Below are 18,024 nucleotides of genomic sequence, written 5' to 3'. Positions count from 1 at the left end.
CCCTCCCGTCCCAAACCATTCTTGGATTGAATGACAGATGCGATCCTGCAGCCAGCCTGGAGAAGATCGCGCTGCTGCTTTTCTTTCCGGTCCCTGGGACATTTCGCAAGCAGTGACTCATTCGTCGGCTCTCAGTGTCCCTGGGCTCCAAACTGCTGGGGCAGGAGCCGCTGGGCACAATCCCCCTCTCTGGACTGTTCTCTATGTATTCTCTACAGTCTGACACAGTGCTCCTGTTAAATCTGCACTCAAAGAGGGTTTTTATTTCACCCCTAGCGATGCCTCAGATTCAAGACACGGCTTGTCCCCTTCAAGAAGGTGCCTCTTCTAACTTTGCTGTGATTCAAGATATGGAGGGTGAACACAACTGGAATGGTGAGAATGCAGAGGAGTCCCTGAGTCACCAGGATGGATCAGAAACAAGGAAGACCCTCAGAAAACATCTGGGTGAGTGCAGGGCCACCTGTGGCCTGTAGGGAGGGGACAGTGTCACCCCACCAGGGCAGGGCTGGCAAGTGTGAGGCTGCTCCAGTGGTCTGGAAGAGGCCTCTCGGCCCCGTCAGTGGCTGGTGCCGACACTTCTGGCTGCTCTGGTGTTGGCTGGGGGGATGTGAGGGCTGGGCCTGCTCAGGACAGCTCCGTCCTCACGGCCAGTGGCTCTTTCCTCCTCCAGGCAATTGGTTCAGATCCCACCGGGGGCTGACTGTGCTCCTGGTGCTGTCTGTGCTCCTGATCCTGGCTTTGGTGGTGGCCGTGGCTGTGCTGTCAGGTGAGGAAGGAGCAGCTGCCTCAGCACAGAGGCAGCTCTGGGCACAGGGCTGGGCTCCCTGCTCCCTGTGGAGGGGAATCCTCAGACATTCTCCCTTTCCTTCTTCAGAAAGACTTAGAGAGATTCCAGTCACACCTGGGGCTCCAAAATTTCTGACCTGTCCCGAGGCCTGGATCGGGTACAACAGGGTCTGTTACTACCTCTCGAGGGATGAGGGGACCTGGGAGCAGGCTCGGGATCGGTGCTCTGAGCTCGGGGCCTCCCTGGCCGTGCTCAGCGACAAGGAGATGGTGAGTGAGGGGCTCTGGGGGGTGTGTGGGTGGCAGAGGGGAGGCTGAGGGGGGTTCCTGGCCCGGGGCAGCTCTCACTGCCCACTCCTCTCTCCCTCCCAGGGCTTCCTCTTCCGCCTCAATGGCAACCTGGATTACTGGCTCGGGCTGCGGAGACGGGGCGAGAGGTTTCAGTGGGTGGACGGCAGCAGCTACAACTCCTCGTGAGTCCCGGGGGGACGGGCAGGGGATGGGGGGGATGAGGCTGCTGGGACTGTCCCTCCTGGGCAGCGCTTGTCTCCTCATGTGCTGGTGCAACGGGCAGAGACGACCTGTCCTGTTAACAGACCTGTCCTGTAACAGCGCTGTCTCTGCTCCTCATTGCAGGCTGGAGGTCCTTGGCAATTCAGAGTGTGTGTACCTGGCGGACCATAAACTCAGGAGTGAGAACTGTTCAAAGCAGCTGCCGTATCTCTGCAGCAAACCCCAACCTCACCTGTACTAGAAGTGAGGGAGAAAGGACCTTCTCCATCCTGAAGACACAGCTTTCCTTCTTCCACTAGCCCAGGGATGTCCTTCTGCGGGTGAATGTTTACTTTGTGACACATCTCAGCACAACCTCAGGAACCTTGGTGCCTTTTGTCATTGTCACCTCAGTAGCTGGTCTCAAGGTGAACCTGCAGGGACATGATGTGGAAGTGGATGTGTGCCTTCATGGACTAGGGGTTTCTTTCTCCACAAGTTTTCCTAATTTTCTATGACTGTTTATATGCACCTTAATGGTGTAGGTGCATAACACCACGGTGCTTTAATGTGCGCATGTGAAGTATTTTTACCCTCTAAGGAGTCTTTCTGCTGTGCCTTTTGCAATCGGTTTTGTCTATCTCGTATTGGCCTCATTAGCCACCAGCGTGCCTGTAACAAATGTGGATAGAGCCTTCCTTAATCTTTGTTCGTGAAGCCTAGCCATGACAAATGAAGTATTTAGCCGCTGTTGAAAGCTATATGAATCTATGAATGTGAATGTAGAATGTCCTGATTGTGGCCTCAGCAGAGTTACTGTATCAGTGCTGCCGCTGTGCTTCTCTCTCCTTCTCCTTTTTTTACATTTATATTAAAGTTTGTATGACCCCACGGCTGTCCCTCGTGTTCTCGTGTCGGTGCGGGAGCTGCGGGGGCCGCTCGCCCCGTGCGGGGCGGGGAAAGACCCGAGGGAAAGTTCGCGGGTGCCGGGGTGGGGGGGCACGTTCGCCCTGAGGGAGCCAAGATGGCGGAACGCCCTCACGGTTCCACCAATCAGGGGCACCCACTGCAGACGGGGCCAAAGCCTCCTATTGGCTGTTTGACCCGTCACTCTTGGCTCCCGCGCGCTGATTGGTCACGGCCGTGAGAGTGGGTCACGCCCACGAAGGAGTCGTCCTCGGAGTCGTGGAGCGACGGCAGTGTCCGGACCCCGGTGAGGCGGCGGGTGAGGAGCTCGGACGCGGCCCCGGCCCAGGTGAGACCCGCGCTCGCTTCTCCTGGGGCTGGAGGCGCTCGGGGGTTCTGGCGGTTTGGTCCTTCCCCGCGTTTTAAAGGTGGATTTGGGGTCCCGTTCAGCCCAAATGGTTCCGTAACGCAGTGAGAGCACAGGTCCTCTGAGGAGAGGCTGAGGGAGCTGGGGGGGCTCAGCCTGGAGAGGAGGAGGCTCAGGGGAGACCTCCTCACTCTCTACAACTACCTGACAGGAGGGGGGAGCTGGGTGGGCTTCGGGCTCTTCTCTCAGGAACCAGCAGTAGGACAGGAGGGCGCGGTCTCAAGCTGTGCCAGGGGAGGTTTAGGTTGAATGAATTCTTTGCAGAGTGAGTAATCAGCCACTGGAATGGGCTGCCTTGCCAGTTTTCACCTGCTGTATGGCCTTAAGAGTTTCTCCCATAGTAGGGGCAATATCCAATTCATTTTCCACCGGTTGTTGTGTAATGGACTGAATTGCTGAGCCTTGAACTACACAGTTGATACTGAAAAGAGTCTGAAAGTGTTCAGACCATCGATTCAGAATGGAGGTTTTATCTGTGAGAAGCGTTTGCCCATCAGCACTGAGTAGAGGGCTTTGGACCTGGTGTGTAGGTCCATATGCTGTTTTCAAGGCCTCATAGAATCCTCTGTGATCACCCGTATCTGCGCATAATTGAATTTTTCCTGCTAGACTGATCCACCACTTGTTCTGGATGTCACGGAGTTGCTGTCGGAGCTTGCTGCGTGCGAGACGAAAGGCGGCTTTTCTTACATGACAAGAAGGCTGAGCGAGGTGTGCTCGGTGGGCAGTTCTCCCTCAACAATTCCTGGATCTCTTAATTGTTTTCATCAAACCAGCCCGTGTTCTTCTTGAAGGAGAAAAGTTCCTCAGAGGACTGCAGGATGCAGTTGCTGGACGGCGATCTGACCGCGCCGGGAGAGAAGGAGAATGACGAACAGCGCCGGGCGAGAACGAGAACGAACAGCGCCGTGCTGGGCTGCACAGCGATCGTGCCGCGCCGGGCGAGAACGCGAACGACGAACATTGCCGTGCTCGCCTGCACAGCGATCGGAGCGAGAACGAACCGCGCCCGGCTGCCCGGCGATCGGAGCGCCCCGGGCTTTCTTCCTACGCTCCTCTCATTGGCCGGAGCTGGTCAGCGCGTCATGTTGCACCCGCCCCCGTGTGCCTGAAATGCCCCGGCACCGAAACGCAGGTGTGCAAACGCGGGGAATCGTCGGCGGAGAAGAAGGAAAAGGAGAAAGAGGAGGAGAAGAAGGAGAAGGAGAGCGCGTGTTGTCCAGGCGCAGGTGGGAACCGCTCGGTGCTGCCGGGGCTCGGGGAGCGGGAGGGGGTGAAAAGGGGGGTCTGGCGGGTTCGCCTTGCCCTGGGCGGGGAGTGCTGGCGGTGCTGGGGAGGGGGCTCTGGCGAGCACTGGAGGTGAAGAGTTTGGAGCGGCCGCCCCCGGTGGCTCTCACCGGGTCTCAGCGCCGGCCCCGCGCAGCCCGATCGCTCATCGCGCCGCATCGGCCGCGGGGGCGGGGAGGGGGGAGCGGGGGGAGCCACCGATCGGGCCGGCGGGGCTGTCCCTGTACCCAACCGTGCGCCCCCGTCGGGGATCGTCCCGGTGCCTCCCGGTCGGACAGAGTTGGCTGCCCCGTCCCCGGGAGTGTTCCCGGCCAGGTGGGACCGGGCTTGGAGCCACCGGGGCTGCTGCGAGGTGTCCGGGGCAGCGGGGGGATGGGATGGGCTTGAAGGTCCCTCCCATCCCAAACCATTCTTGGATTGAATGACAGATGCGATCCTGCCATGCCGGGGCTGGAGCCACCGCGCTGCTGCTTTTCTTTCCGGTCCCCGGCACAGTTTACAAGCAGTGACTCATTAGTCCAGGCAGGAGCCGCTGGGCGCAGTCCCTCTCTGGACTGTTCTCTACCTATTCTCTACAGTCTGACACAATGCTCTGGGGAACGGCCCTACACGTGTGGGGAGTGTGGGAAGAGCTTCAGTGACAGCTCCACCCTGATCCAACACCGGCACATCCACAGTGGGGAGGGCCCTACAAGTGCTTGGAATGTGGGGAGAGGTTTCAGACCAGCTCAGATGTCCTCAGGCATGAGCAGACACACACAGGGGAGAGGCACTGACTGCGGGAAGGGCTTCAAGCAGAACTCCGGTCTTGTCAAGCACCAGCACATCCACACCGGAGAGAGACCCTGCAAGTGTGGGGAGTGTGGGAAGAGCTTCTCCAGGAGCTCTGCCTTGACCTCACACCAATGGACCCACCCATTATCCTGAGGATGTGGGGAGCCCCTCTGACCCCCTGCTGTGCCCCCTCCAGGCCATCCTGCACTAGGAGGGGCACATGGACTGTGGGGGCCTCTGGGGGGTCCCTGTTTACCTGGGGGGGGGGGTCCCTGTGGGTCTGGGAGTGTCCCTGTGGGTCTCTGTGGATTCGGAGGGGTCCCCGGGGGTCCCTCTGACCCCTCCATGCCCCCCCCCCGGCCATCCTGCCCCAGGAGGGGCATGGGGGCTCTGGGGGGTCACTGTGAGTCTGGGGAGGTCCCTGTAGGTCTGTGTGTATCTGGGGGAGCCTAGGGGGTCCCTGAGGATTTGAGGTCCACCCTCTGACCCCCCGTCTCCCCCCCAGGCCATCCTGCACCAGGAGGGGCACGTGGATGACACTCTGACCCTCACCCACTCCCAGCACCAGGAGTCGCAGGTTCCTGGTCGCAGGAACACAAGGCAAACATCTGTAGTGGTGTTAAATCTGCACTCAAAGAGGTTTTTTTCTCCCCTAGCAATGCCTCAGGTTCAAGATGGGGCTTGTCCCGGTCAGGAAGGTGCCTCTTCTAACTGGAATGGTGAGAATGCAGAGGAGTCCCTGAGTCTCCGGGATGGAACAGAAAACAGGAATATACACAAAACGATCCTTGGGAAATGTCAGGGTGAGTGCAGGGCCACCTGTGGCCTGTAGGGAGGGGACAGTGTTGCCAACAGAGGACGGGGATGGCAGGTGTGAGGCTGCTCCAGGGGTCTGGAAGAGGCCTCTCACCCCGTCAGTGGCTGGTGCCGACACTTCTGGCTGCTCTGGTGTTGGCTGGGGGGATGTGAGGGCTGGGCCTGCTCAGGACAGCCCCATCCTCACGGCCACTGTCTCTTTCCAGCTCTAGTCAATTGGTTCAGTTCCTGCCGAGGGCTGACTGTGCTCCTGTGTGTGATCCTGGTTTTAGTGGTGGCTGTGATTGTGCTGGCAGGTAAGGGAGGAGCAGCTACCTCACCCAACCCCTCTGCACAGGGCTGGGGTCCATGCTCTGTGTGGAGGGGAATCCTCAAATTCTTTGTCTCCCTTTGTCTCTCCAGTTGCACTTAAGTTTTCACAGCGTGTGGCTTGTCCTGAGGCCTGGGAGCAGCACAACAGCGTCTGTTACTACCTCTTGAGGGATGGGAGGACCTGGGAGCAGGCTCAGAATCGGTGCTCCGAGCTCGGGGCCTCCCTGGCCGTGCTCAGCGACAAGGCAATGGTGAGTGAGGGGCTCTGGGGGGTGTTTGGGGGGCAGAGGAGAGGCTGAGGGAGGTTCCTAGCCCGGGGCAGCTCTCACTGCCCGTTCCTCTCTCCCTCCCAGGACCACCTCCTCTCTCCCTCCCCGGACCACGTCTTCCGCCTCAATGGCAACCTGGATTACTGGCTCGGGCTGCAGAGATGGGGCGAGAGGTTTCAGTGGGTGGACGGCAGCAGCTACAACTCCTCGTGAGTCCCGGGGGGACGGGCAGGGGATGGGGGGGATGAGGCTGCTGGGACTGTCCCTCCTGGGCAGCGCTTGTCTCCTCATCTGCTGGGGGGAATGGGCAGAGACGACCTGTCCTGTTAACAGCCCTGCCCTGTAACAGCGCTGTCTCTGCTCCTCATTGCAGGCTGGAGGTCCTTGGCAATTCAGAGTGTGTGTACCTGGCGGACCATAAACTCAGGAGTGAGGACTGTTCAACAGAGCGGGCGTATCTCTGCAGCAAACCCCAACCTCACCTGTAATGGAAGTGAGGGAGAAAGGACCTTCTCCATCCTGAAGACTCACAGCTTTCCTTCTTCCACTAGCCCAGGGATGTCCTTCCACAGATGAACATTTGCTTTGTGACACATCTCAGCACAACCTCAGGAACCTCGGTGCCTTTTGTCATTGTCACCTCAGTAGCTGGTCTCAAGGAGGTGAACCTGCAGGGACATGATGTGGAAGTGGATGTGTGCCTTTGTGGACTAGGGGTTTCTTTCTCCAGAAGTCTTCCTCATTCTCTATTTATATTTACTTTATATTTATACTCTAACAGTTTACACTACATGCACTGTATTCAAGCACTAGAGTGCCTGAATGTGCTCATGTAAAGTATTTTTCCATTGCTGAACGCTACTTGAATCAATGAATGTGAACCTGGGATGTCCTGATTGTGGCCTCAGCAGAGTTACTGTATCAGTGCTGCTGCTGTGCTTCTCTCTTCTTCTCCTTTTTTACTCATTTGTATTAAAGTTTGTACGACCCCACTGCTGTCCCTCACGTCCTGGTCAGCACCAACAGCCCCTTCCCTTCCTGTGTTCCATCCCAGGGAAAACACAGCCCGGGGGACCTCATTTCCCTCCCTTGCCCCCCAGCAGGTACTGGGAGGCATTGGGGAGCATCAGGGAGCATTAGAGGGCACAGGGGGGGACTGGGAAAAGACTGGTGGGCACTGGGGAACACTGGATCTGGGCTGGGAGGCACTAGGGAGTATTGGTGGGCACTTGGAGGGCACCAGGGCACGCTGGGAGGATCTGGGGGATACTGGGAGGCACTGGGGGTTATTAGGAAGGGCACGTACCTCCACCAGCACAGCTCACAACCTCATAAGGGCACACAAGCTTCTGCCCCACTAAAATGATTAGGGCAAGCCTTTCACTCCCTACTTTTCCTGAGCCACCTACACACAGTCCCAGGGGTATTCCCGGGGAGATTCGCTCACCCACGACCCTCCGAGCAGGACTGTCCCACCCGCCCTCCTGCCGGTCCGGGGACCCCCCAGCCCGCCAGGCCCCCTCCGCCTCCCCCAGATTGGACTGGCAAAAAGCTCTGTGTGGTCCGAAGTCCCTCCTCTCCTCTCGCCCGGTGCCGCAGCCGCCACCAACCCCTCGGTGTGAGGGGGCCGTCCGGGGAACGGCTCCTGTTACACCCGCCCGCCAGCACTGAACGGCAGGTACCCAAACGCGGGGAAGAGGCGGCGGAGAAGAAGGAGGAGAAAGAGGAGAAGGAGAAGGAGAAGAAGAAGGGAGAAGGGAGAAGGAGAGCGCGTGTGGTCCAGGCGCAGGTGGGATGCGCTCGGTGCTGCCGGGGCTCGGGGAGCGGGAGGGGGCGAAAAAGGGGAGTGCCGGCGGTGCTGGGGAGGGGGCTCTGGCGGGCGCTGGGGGTGAAGTGTTTCGATCGGTGGCCCCCGGTGGCTCTCACCGGGTCTCAGCGCCGGCCCCGCGTAGCCCGATCGCTCATCGCGCCGCATCCCTGGGTCAGCGCCGTGTCCCCGTGTTCCTCGTCGTCCCCCCGCCCCTCCCGTGTCCCCTCTGGAGCCGGCCGGCGCCGGCGGAGGGGGGCGGAGCCGGCGGGGGGGCGGAGCCGGCGGGGGGGCGGAGCCGGCGGGGGGCGGAGCCGGCGGGGGGCGGAGCCGGCGGGGGGCGGAGCCGGCGGGGGGGCGGAGCCGGCGGGGGGCGGAGCCGGCGGGGGGCGGAGCCGGCGGGGGGGCGGCGCCGGCGGGTGGGCGGAGCCGGGCGGGGGGCGGAGCCGGCGGGGGGGCGGAGCCGGCGGGGGGGCGGAGCCGGCGGGGGGCGGAGCCGGCGGGGGGCGGAGCCGGCGGGGGGCGGAGCCGGCGGGGGGCGGAGCCGGCGGGGGGCGGAGCCGGCGGGGGGGCGGAGCCGGCCGTCCTCGGAGGTCCAGGCGCAGGTGGGATCCGCTCGGTGCTGCCGGGGCTCGGGGAGTGGGTGTGGGCGAAAAGGGGGGTCTGGAGGGCTCGCCCTGCCCTGGGCCGGGGGGTGCTGGTCGTCCTGGGAAGCGGGCTCTGGCGGGCACTGGGGGTGAAGTGGCCGCCCCCGGTGGCTTTCTCCCGGGTTTCAGCTCCCGCCGCACCCCCGCGCCAGCCCCGATCGCTCATCGCGCCGCATCCCTGGGTCAGCCCCGTGTTCCTCCTCGTCCCTCCGCCCCTCCCGTGTTCCCCATGTAAACAGAGCCGCCACGCGGGGGGGGCGGAGCCGGCCGTCTTCGGCGGTCCAGGCGCAGGTGGGATCCGCTCGGTGCTGCCGGGGCTCGGGGAGCGGGAGGGGGCAAAAAGGGGGGTCTGGAGGGTTCGCCTTGCCCTGGGTGGAGAGTGTGTGCTGGGAGCCGGGCTCTGGCCGCCCGCCCCGGCGGAGGGCGGGACCGCCCTCTCCCGCCACGAGGTGCGGTCCAGGGGCAAGTGGGATCCGCTCGGTCCTGCCGGGGCTCCGGGAGCGGGAGGGGGCGAAAAGGGGGGTCTGGAGGGTTCGCCTTGCCCTGAGTGGAGAGTGTCGGCGGTTCTGGGGAGGGGGCTCTGGCGGGCGCTGGGGGTGAAGTGTTTCGATCGGTGGCCCCCGGTGGCTCTCACCGGGTCTCAGCGCCGGCCCCGCGTAGCCCGATCGCTCATCGCGCCGCATCCCTGGGTCAGCGCCGTGTCCCCGTGTTCCTCGTCGTCCCCCCGCCCCTCCCGTGTTCCCCCTGTGGATCGACCCACCGAGGGAAAGTTCGCGGGTGCCGGGTAGGGGGGCACGTTCGCCCTGAGGGAGCCAAGATGGCGGAACGCCCTCACGGTTCCACCAATCGGGGGCACCCACTGCAGACGGGGCCAAAGCCTCGCTATTGGCTGTTTGACCCGTCACTCTTGGCTCCCGCGCGCTGATTGGTCACGGCCGTGAGGGTGGGTCACGCCCACGAAGGAGTCCACGGAGTTCTCGTCCACGGAGTCCTCGGAGTCGTGGCAGCACCGGGAGCGACGGCAGTGTCCGGACCCCGGTGAGGCGGCGGCGGAGCTCGGACGCGGCCCCGGCCCAGGTGAGACCCGCGCTCGCTTCTCCTGGGGCTGGAGGCGCTCGGGGGTTCTGGCGGTTTGGTCCTTCCCCGCGTTTTAAAGGTGGATTTGGGGTCCCGTTCAGCCCAAATGGTTCCTTAACGCAGTGAGAGCACAGGTCCTCTGAGGAGAGGCTGAGGGAGCTGGGGGGGCTCAGCCTGGAGAGGAGGAGGCTCAGGGGAGACCTCCTCACTCTCTACAACTCCCTGACAGGAGGGGGGAGCTGGGTGGGCTTCGGGCTCTTCTCCCAGGAACCAGCAGTAGGACAGGAGGGCGCGGTCTCAAGCTGTGCCAGGGGAGGTTTAGGTTGGATGTTAGGCGGGAATTCTTTGCAGAGTGAGTAATCAGCCATTGGAATGGGCTGCCCAGGGAGGGGCTGGAGTCCCTGTCCCTGGCGGTGTTGAAGGTGAGACTGGATGTGGCATCAGTGCCATGATCTGGGAAGCACGGTGGGGTTGGATACAGGGTTGGGCTTGGTGATCTCGGAGGTCTTTTCCAACCTGGTCGATGATTCTGTGAGAGGCCGCTAGGACAGCCCGGACTTGCATAGTGGTGTAACCACCTCCCTTTCATAAACCAGTATATCCCAGCCAGTAAACAGAATCCTCTCCTGGAAACGCTCCAAAGTGCCAGGGCAGGGGCTGTTCCCGGGTTGGGAAGGGCCCATGAGGGGACCGGGGATGGAGCTGAGGCTGCAGGAGCTGGACCCTGAGCTCCCGTTTGTTCTCCACAGGTCACTGTGAACGGACAGGGCAGGACTTTGCTGGCATCGCCTTCCTGAGCCCGAGTGTCCCACAGGGCCCAGCCGTGTCCTCTCATCATGGTCTCTCCACTCTGCCTCAACAGTGGTGGTAAAACCACCCCCTGGCCTGGGCTGAAAGAGGCTTTGCCAGCACCACTGATGCCTCGAGATGCAGCTTGTCACAAGCAGAGAGAGGGCGAGTTCGGACGTGGAGGGTGGATTCTGCTCCGGGGATGGGATTGTGGAGGAGCCCCTGGGTCCCCAGGATTGATCAGCAAACAAGAAAACGCCTTCTGGGTGATTGCAGGGCCACCCCTGTGTCCTGTGGGGAGGGGACAGTGTCACCCCACGAGGACAGGGCTGGCAGGTGTGAGGCTGCCCCAGGGGTCTGGAAGAGCCCTGTGAGGGATGTGAGCCCCGTCCTCACGGCTCTTTCCTGCCCCAGGCACGAGGCTCCTGGGGCATCTCGCCCTGGCAGTGGTTCTGCTCCTGCTCCTGGCTTTGGTGGTGGCCGTGGCTGTGCTGGCAGGTGAGGAAGGAGCAGCTGCCTCAGCTCAGAAGCAGCTCTGGGCACAGGGCTGGACTCCCTGTGGAGGGGAATCCTCAGACATTCTCCCTTTCCTTCTTCAGTGAGAAGACTTGGAGAGATTCCAGTCACGCCCGGGGTTCCAGAGTTTCTGGCCTGTCCCGAGGCCTGGGTCGGGTACAACAGGGTCTGTTACTACCTCTCGAGGGATGAGGGGACCTGGGAGCAGGCTCAGAATTGGTGCTCCGAGCTCGGGGCCTCCCTGGCTGTGCTCAGCGACAAGGAGATGGTGAGTGAGGGGCTCTGGGGGGTGTGTGGGTGGCAGAGGGGAGGCTGAGGGGGGTTCCTGGCCCGGGCCAGCTCCCACTACCCACTCCTCTCTCCCTCCCAGGGCTTCCTCTTCCGCCTCAATGGCAACCTGGATTACTGGCTCGGGCTGCGGAGACGGGGCGAGCGGCTGCAGTGGGTGAACGGCAGCAGCTACAACTCCTCGTGAGTCCTGGGGGGACAGGGGGGCACAGACTGTCCCCCCCTGTGGTGCCAGCGCTGTCTCTGCCCCTCCTTGCAGGGTCCCCGTCCTGGGTGACTCCGAGTGTGTGTACCTGGGCCACCGGCGCTTCAGGAGCGGGCTCTGCTCGGCTCAGCGGCCTTACCTCTGCAACAGACCCCAGGATCGCCTGGAATAAACGGTGGGAAGGGGATCTTTTCCTCCATCCTGAAGACTCAACAGCTTTGCATCTTCTCCCAGCACACCTCAGCTCTCCACCTGCCTTGCAGTTGTTTATCTGCATCACCTCAGAGCCTGGTGCCACGGATACCTCAGTGCAACCCCTCAGGGTCACCTCAGTGCCTGGTGTGAAGGAGATGAGCCTGCAGGGAGGGGAGATGATGTGGAAGCCCATGTGTGGCTGCCTGAACTGGGGACTCTGGGTTTCTTTGTCCTTCTAGAACCGTCCCAGAACTCATCCTGCTTCTCTAACAGTCCACAGTTGTACCCTAACCCTGTATACATGTATGATGCTGCCTATCCGGAGTGAAGCAGGAGATCCCACGTTCACTTTTGCAATAAAACCTTGGGAAATCCCCCCCTGTCCCTTCCCCTGCTCCCCCTGCCACTTTCCATGATTCCATCCCAAATGTCGGAGCCTTGGAGCTCCCAGGGGTGACCTGGGGCTGCTTCCCAGTGCTCCCAGTCTGCCCAGTCACCCTGGAGGGCTTCAGGGGGGGCGATGGCACACAAGTGCTGCTGGGGGGGTCCCACCTCACTTCTGTTTGTTTTGTGCTTCCCGAGCTGGGCAAAACCGATTTTTGGACTTTTCTGCCCGAACTCTGTCCCCCTCCTCCGCTCGGGCAAAAGGGATTTGGGGCCGTTTTTTCCCCCTTTTCGGAGGGAAATCGGGTGCGTTTGTGCGCCGTGGCCGACAGGGGATGCGCACGAGCCGGGAATTCCCGCGGACATTCCCTCGGTCCTGTCCGGGCACGGGGCGAGCGGCCCCCGTGGGACCCCAAAACCAGCTGTGAGGGCAGTCTCAGAAACCAGGACTTGGCCCCTCAGGCACTTGGAGCTGCACGAGGGGGGCAAAGGATCCCCCAGTGCCCCCCCCTGAACAGGGCCGTGTCCTGTCCGATGGGGCTGAGGGGGACGAGGGGGTGTCAGACAAGAGGGGAAAAAACCCCCTAAATGACCGGGGGGTGTCAGCTCCTCCTGCCCTGCCTGGTTCTGACCCTGCCATGGCTGCAGCATTTCTGCCACCACCCCATCCCTGAGAGATGCTTCTTGGGGAAGCAACACCAAATATCACCTGTCACGTTTCAGCCTCATCCCCTAAAAACCTCAATCACAGGCTTTTTGAGTTAATTTAATAAATTAATTTGATTAATTTAATAATTTTCCACCTGTTCAGCCCAACCCTGCACATGTTCCTGCACTTCCAGGTGAGCCCCCCCCTCCTCCTCCTGGCTGGGGACAGGACCCCTTTCCCCGGGCACAGGGGAGGCTGCAGAATACAGAGATATGTTTTAAAAAAAACCAAAGAAACATAAAAGGCCTGGTTGGTGCCATTTCCCGGGACCGGACGCGCGTTGGTCACGAGGTGAGAAGGTGTCCGAGGCTGGTGTCGCTCTCGGGACACGCCAACGACCTCCAGAGCCACCATGGCTGGGGAAATGGGTCATGCCAATCTAAGAAATCCTGGGAATGAGCCTCCTCCGGCTGAGAAATGTCCTGGTGAGTGTATTTTGGGGGAAAAAAGGCTTATTTCAGGCCCTGGGAAGAGTTTTGGGTCCATTACCTTTGGGGTCCCTTCGCTTCTCCATCCCCATGTTCAGGTTTCCAAGCTCACGGAGTGGCCTTTGAAATGGGGTCTGGGCTTGTCTGGAGCAAGACAGGGACAGGAGAAGCTGGAAAATCTCCGGAACTGGAACAGTTTTGTTTCCCAGACCCTTCACTCAGTGGCCAAAAGGGGCCCCAGGAAGCCCCAGGGGAGCCCCCACCCCTGGGAGGGCAGGGAAGGGGCTGAGCCCCGTCCAGACCCCGGAGGAGTCGAGGGCTGGAAGGACCCACAGCCACCAACTCCCAGCTGGAAACTGAGCCCGTTTGGGAGTTCCCAGGTCCTGCCCTCTGTCACTGGGTCCTCGAGGCTGCTCCCGAGGCTGCTGCACCCCCTGAGCCCCCCAAACCCCCCCGGGGGTGCTGCCCTGGCTCGAGCCCTGTCAGGGGGGATTTATGGCTTTGGAGGAAGCAAAGCAACCAGAAACTTCTGCTCGAACTCACAGCTCAGCACAGGGGTTTGGGTTTTTTTTGTGCTCTAAACCCCCAATCTTCTTCGTGTTTTTTTAAGCTTAAATGTGGCCTCTTCCAGCTCCTGCCCTGTGCCCGTGGTGGCACAGAGTCCTCCTCACAGCCGGGGCGCTGGGGCACCTCGTCCTGCTGGTGCTGGTGGTGCTCCGAAATGTGAGTGGTGAGTAACCAGCTCTTATCTCCATCTCACACCCCGGCGAGGAGAGGCCTGGGAGCGGAAATCTGGGTTAATTGCAGTGGTTCAGGCCCTGGAGGGGGGGTGCAGACACGAGAGCCAAGAGTAAAACCCCCTCTGGGCACACCTGGATCATCCCCACAAACGAGAGAGGAGGGCAAGACCAGACCCGTGGGCTTCGGGCCTAATTCATTAACTGTGGGGCAAAACCCGACCTGTCTCTGTGGGGTTTGTGGTTTGGCTTCAACTTCTCACTTTGCTGCCAGTTTTTCAGGGCTTTCTAGGTCTGAGTGACAGCAGAGTTGAGATCCAGGCCAGGAACCAGACGGAGCGATGCATCTTCCCATCCCTGGTGCGGTACTTCTGCCAGCCCCAGGGGCAGAGTCCCCCAGGTGAGCCCCCTTCCCACCTGGCTCTGCTGGGAGAGGCTCAGGTGGCACCTCGGGGGGCTCCTCCTGTGAGGAGACCCTGCATTGAGGGTTCTTTGGCAAAAAGGAGCATTTTCAAGGAAGAATTCCCTTTTCCATGCGATTTTTGGCAGTCCCACCTCCCCGGAGGAGCACGGTCAGCCCAAGGGGGGATGTTTCTCACCACCCTTCCTGCACCCCAACCACCCACTGTGCCCTTATGGTCACCCAACTTCTTCCTCCTCCTCTTCTTCCCCCTCCTCTCCCTCTTCCTCCTCCTCCTCTGTGGTGGCAGAGCAGAAAAACCACAACGCTGGGAAATAACTTGAGGGTTTGGTGCCTTTCATTTGGGGGGTCGGGGAAGACCTTGCCCACCTTTGGGGGGTCTCATTCGTGGCCTTTCCTCCTCTCCAGCCCCTGTTGGCTGCAAGTTGTGCCCCCAGGACTGGCAGCTTCGTGGGGAGAGATGCTACTGGCTCTCCAAGGAATCGGGAAACTGGACTCGGGGCAGGAAAAGCTGCAAAGATCAGGGCTCTGAGCTGGTGGTGCTCAAGAACGAGACAGAAATGGTAAACAGGGAGGAAAAGGCTTGAGTTTTTAGAGGGGGAGCAGGGGAGCAAAAGGCTCCCAGCAGCAGGAGGGTTTGGGGTTCAGAGCATGGGGACGCTCGTGTCCCATGGATTTGGGGGGTCAGGTTTGTGCTGTGGCTTTGCACCCCACGGAACTACCCACAGAGAGATTTTTTTGGAGCAACTGGTCCCTTCCACGTCCCAGGAGAATGTCGAGAGTGTCACAGGCAGACGCCCACGGTCGGTGTGGGTCGGGTTGAGGTCACGGCAGAAGGAGTGGACGTGGGTGGACGACACCCCCTATGACCTCCACAGGTGAGTGTCCGAGGTCTGGGGGGGTAAAAAAGCAGCTTTGATTCATTTGAGACCCCGATCCATGTCCACACATCGCTGGGGTCCATGCAAGGGTCTCTTATTCCTCTGGCAACACTCTGCAGACCAAGAATCGGGGTCACGGGGCACACTGGGGGAAGGGGCACATTGGGGTTGGTTATGGGGCACGTTGGGGTTGGTTATGGGGCACACTGGGGCCATGGGGCACATTGAGGTTGGTTATGGGGTACTTCGGGTCACAGGGCACATTGGGGTTGGTTATGGGGCACATTGGGGTCATGGGGCATATTGGGATTGGTTATGGGGCACATTGGGGTCATGGGGCATGTTGGGGTCGGTTATGGGGCATATTGGGGTTGGTTATGGGGCACACTGGAGTCATGGGACACTTTGCTCCTCTCAGCCAATAAACCCTTCATTGTGCAGGTTTGGGGTCCTGCAGGAGCCAGACAAAGGCTTCTGTGGGACCCTGAAAGGCAAGAGCTTGGAGGTTGATGGCTGTGACAGTGACCACAAGTGGGTTTGCCAAAAAGCCCCTTTCCAGCTCTCCTCGCCCACGGTTGGGAATTTGAGATGATGCCTCCACCTGACACACTCGGGCAATGGACCCCGTGCGGTACAAAAAAAAAATTTATTACAATTTTTTCATGGTTTATCCACCTCATTACATCAGCAGTAAATTACTATTAGTGACTTTTCTCTATATCTGCTCTTTAATTAAGCATTTACAGAGCATGAGAAAAATACTCCCAAGCAATTTCACACACATGCGGATTTATCACCACATCTGCATTTATCTTTTCAAGTTCCCCATGACTTCCTTCCAGACTCATATAATCTCAGTCCCTACACTTAAGCGTTATTTTTATGCTTTTACATTACTATAGATAACAAAAAGCGGCTCCATCCCTGCTTTCCTTTGCAATCAAACTCTCCTAAACTAAACACACATATTCCAACACCCGTCCCTTCGGTGCCTTCACTCTAAACCCACCTCACGGGAGCCAAGAGTGATGGGTCAAAGAGCCATTTAGCCCCGTCCTCAATGGGTGTCACCGATGGGTGGAACTGGCGGTTCTGTGAGGGAGATTCTGTGAGGGCACTTCTGTGAGGGCAGTTCTGTGAGGGCAGTTCTGAGGGTGACTCTGTGAGGGCACTTCTGTGAGGGTGATTCTGTGAGGGCAACTCTGTGAGGGCAGTTCTGTGAGGGCAGTTCTGTGAGGGCACTTCTGTGAGGGCACTTCTGTGAGGGCAGTTCTGTGAGGGCAGTTCTGAGGGTGACTCTGTGAGGGCAGTTCTGTGAGGGAGATTCTGTGAGGGCAACTCTGTGAGGGCAGTTCTGTGAGGGCAGTTCTGTGAGGGCAGTTCTGTGAGGACAGTTCTGAGGGTGACTCTGTGAGGGCAGTTCTGTGAGGGCAGTTCTGTGAGGGCAGTTCTGTGAGGGCGACTCTGTGAGGGCAGTTCTGTGAAGGCGACTCTGTGAGGGCAGTTCTGTGAGGGCGACTCTGTGAGGGCAGTTCTGTGAGGGCGACTCTGTGAGGGCGACTCTGTGAGGGCAGTTCTGAGGGTGACTCTGTGAGGGCAGTTCTGTGAGGGCAGTTCTGTGAGGGCAGTTCTGTGAGGGTGACTCTGAGGGTGATTCTGTGAGGGCAGTTCTGTGAGGGCGACTCTGTGAGGGCAGTTCTGTGAAGGCGACTCTGTGAGGGCAGTTCTGTGAGGGCGACTCTGTGAGGGCAGTTCTGTGAGGGCGACTCTGTGAGGGCGACTCTGTGAGGGCAGTTCTGAGGGTGACTCTGTGAGGGCAGTTCTGTGAGGGCAGTTCTGTGAGGGCAGTTCTGTGAGGGTGACTCTGAGGGTGATTCTGTGAGGGCAGTTCTGTGAGGGCGACTCTGTGAATGTGTTCCGCCATCTTGGCTCCCTCAGGGTGAATGGGGCAATCCTGGCACCCGCAGTCAATCCCTCAGGTCTTTCCCCGCCTGCACGGGGCGAGCGGCCCCCGCAGCTCCCGCACTGACCAGGACATGAGGGACAGCGGTGGGGTCTTACAAACTTTAATATAAATGTAAAAAAAGGAGAAGAAGAGAGAAGTAGAGCAGCAGCACCGATACAGTAGGCTAAGGCCTGATATGGTTTAAAGCTGGCTCCCTGCCAAGTCTCCAAACCTTACCACCAGAAGTCCCCCCCCCCCAAACCTCAGGGAGAAGAGGGAGGAAAAAAAACTAAGAAAACCCGAAATGAGAGAGAAACAACCAAAGTGAGATATATAAATATATTTACACTTATATACAATTAAAAATATACAATTTCACAAGGGAAAAGGGAAGGGGGAAGGGAAAGGGAACAAAACTAAACTAAAATATATATATATATCCCAATTAGTGACCCAATATCTAACAACTAAAAAGTTAGCAAAGAAAATACCTCACTACTCTCCTGGGACAACTGAGAGTCGCTCCGGAACGATCGCCGGCAACCTCCGCCTCCCAAGGTCGGCAAGGCCTAACCAGGCCTCGCTCCCCAACACGGCAGACCCAACAGCAGGGAACCTGCACCTCCAAGCCGCCGGAAGGAAAAAGAGCGAAGGCCTCTCCTCCTTTCTTCTTATAGTCTGGCTTAGGTAAAAATCGTAGGGAATACTGGGTAAATCTGGACCCTTCCTTGGTTACAAACTGGTCACCAAGGAAGGCCTGGCCCAAACCACCACAGGCCACAATCAGGACATTGTACATTCACATTCATTGATTCAAGTAGCGTTCAGGAATGGAAAAATACTTCACACGCGCACATTCAAGCACTATAGTGCTTGAATGCAGTGCATGTAGTGTTATGTATGTAAACTGTTATAGAGTATAA

General features: G+C 59.5%; 4 protein-coding genes across 9 annotated transcripts; all 4 read left to right on the top strand.

The window, feature by feature from the left end:
- The first annotated feature begins 311 nt into the window (after positions 1 to 311).
- On the top strand, positions 312 to 1,927 carry LOC113983195 (C-type lectin domain family 2 member B-like). Its single transcript, XM_039378085.1, has 5 exons — positions 312 to 447; positions 674 to 769; positions 878 to 1,059; positions 1,162 to 1,262; positions 1,426 to 1,927. Exons 1-5 carry the CDS (start codon positions 351 to 353, stop codon positions 1,541 to 1,543), a joined length of 594 nt encoding a protein of 197 aa, XP_039234019.1. The 5' UTR covers positions 312 to 350; the 3' UTR covers positions 1,544 to 1,927.
- Positions 1,928 to 2,463: 536 nt separating this feature from the next.
- LOC120322525 (C-type lectin domain family 2 member D-like) lies at positions 2,464 to 11,972 on the top strand. Of its 6 annotated transcripts, none has more exons than XM_039378078.1 (6): positions 2,464 to 2,536; positions 10,353 to 10,728; positions 10,807 to 10,890; positions 10,992 to 11,176; positions 11,279 to 11,336; positions 11,456 to 11,972. In XM_039378078.1, exons 2-6 carry the CDS (start codon positions 10,440 to 10,442, stop codon positions 11,833 to 11,835), a joined length of 996 nt encoding a protein of 331 aa, XP_039234012.1. In that variant the 5' UTR covers positions 2,464 to 2,536; positions 10,353 to 10,439; the 3' UTR covers positions 11,836 to 11,972. The 6 variants fall into 6 exon arrangements, with proteins under 6 accessions (XP_039234012.1, XP_039234013.1, XP_039234014.1 ...); XM_039378079.1 differs by lacking the exon at positions 2,464 to 2,536 and adding an exon at positions 8,686 to 9,564; XM_039378080.1 differs by lacking the exon at positions 2,464 to 2,536 and adding an exon at positions 8,686 to 9,603 and having other exon boundaries at positions 10,353 to 10,557.
- On the top strand, positions 3,233 to 6,979 carry LOC120322527 (early activation antigen CD69-like). The gene is made up of 6 exons (XM_039378084.1): positions 3,233 to 3,843; positions 5,332 to 5,478; positions 5,698 to 5,787; positions 5,894 to 6,054; positions 6,157 to 6,281; positions 6,446 to 6,979. Exons 2-6 carry the CDS (start codon positions 5,334 to 5,336, stop codon positions 6,558 to 6,560), a joined length of 636 nt encoding a protein of 211 aa, XP_039234018.1. The 5' UTR covers positions 3,233 to 3,843; positions 5,332 to 5,333; the 3' UTR covers positions 6,561 to 6,979.
- Positions 11,973 to 12,545: 573 nt separating the features above from the next.
- LOC120322526 (killer cell lectin-like receptor subfamily B member 1B allele B) lies at positions 12,546 to 15,874 on the top strand. Its single transcript, XM_039378083.1, has 5 exons — positions 12,546 to 13,847; positions 14,129 to 14,254; positions 14,684 to 14,838; positions 15,044 to 15,153; positions 15,598 to 15,874. Exons 1-5 carry the CDS (start codon positions 13,733 to 13,735, stop codon positions 15,746 to 15,748), a joined length of 657 nt encoding a protein of 218 aa, XP_039234017.1. The 5' UTR covers positions 12,546 to 13,732; the 3' UTR covers positions 15,749 to 15,874.
- The last annotated feature ends 2,150 nt before the right edge of the window (positions 15,875 to 18,024 follow it).

The sequence above is a fragment of the Pipra filicauda genome, unplaced genomic scaffold (genome assembly GCF_003945595.2).
Source record: "Pipra filicauda isolate LSUMZ 115617 unplaced genomic scaffold, ASM394559v2 scaffold992_size40682_pilon, whole genome shotgun sequence".
In the NCBI taxonomy this organism is placed as follows: Eukaryota; Metazoa; Chordata; class Aves; order Passeriformes; family Pipridae; genus Pipra; species Pipra filicauda.
The sequence above is the reverse complement of the archived record's forward strand: the minus strand, read 5'-3'. Positions and strand labels throughout refer to the sequence as shown.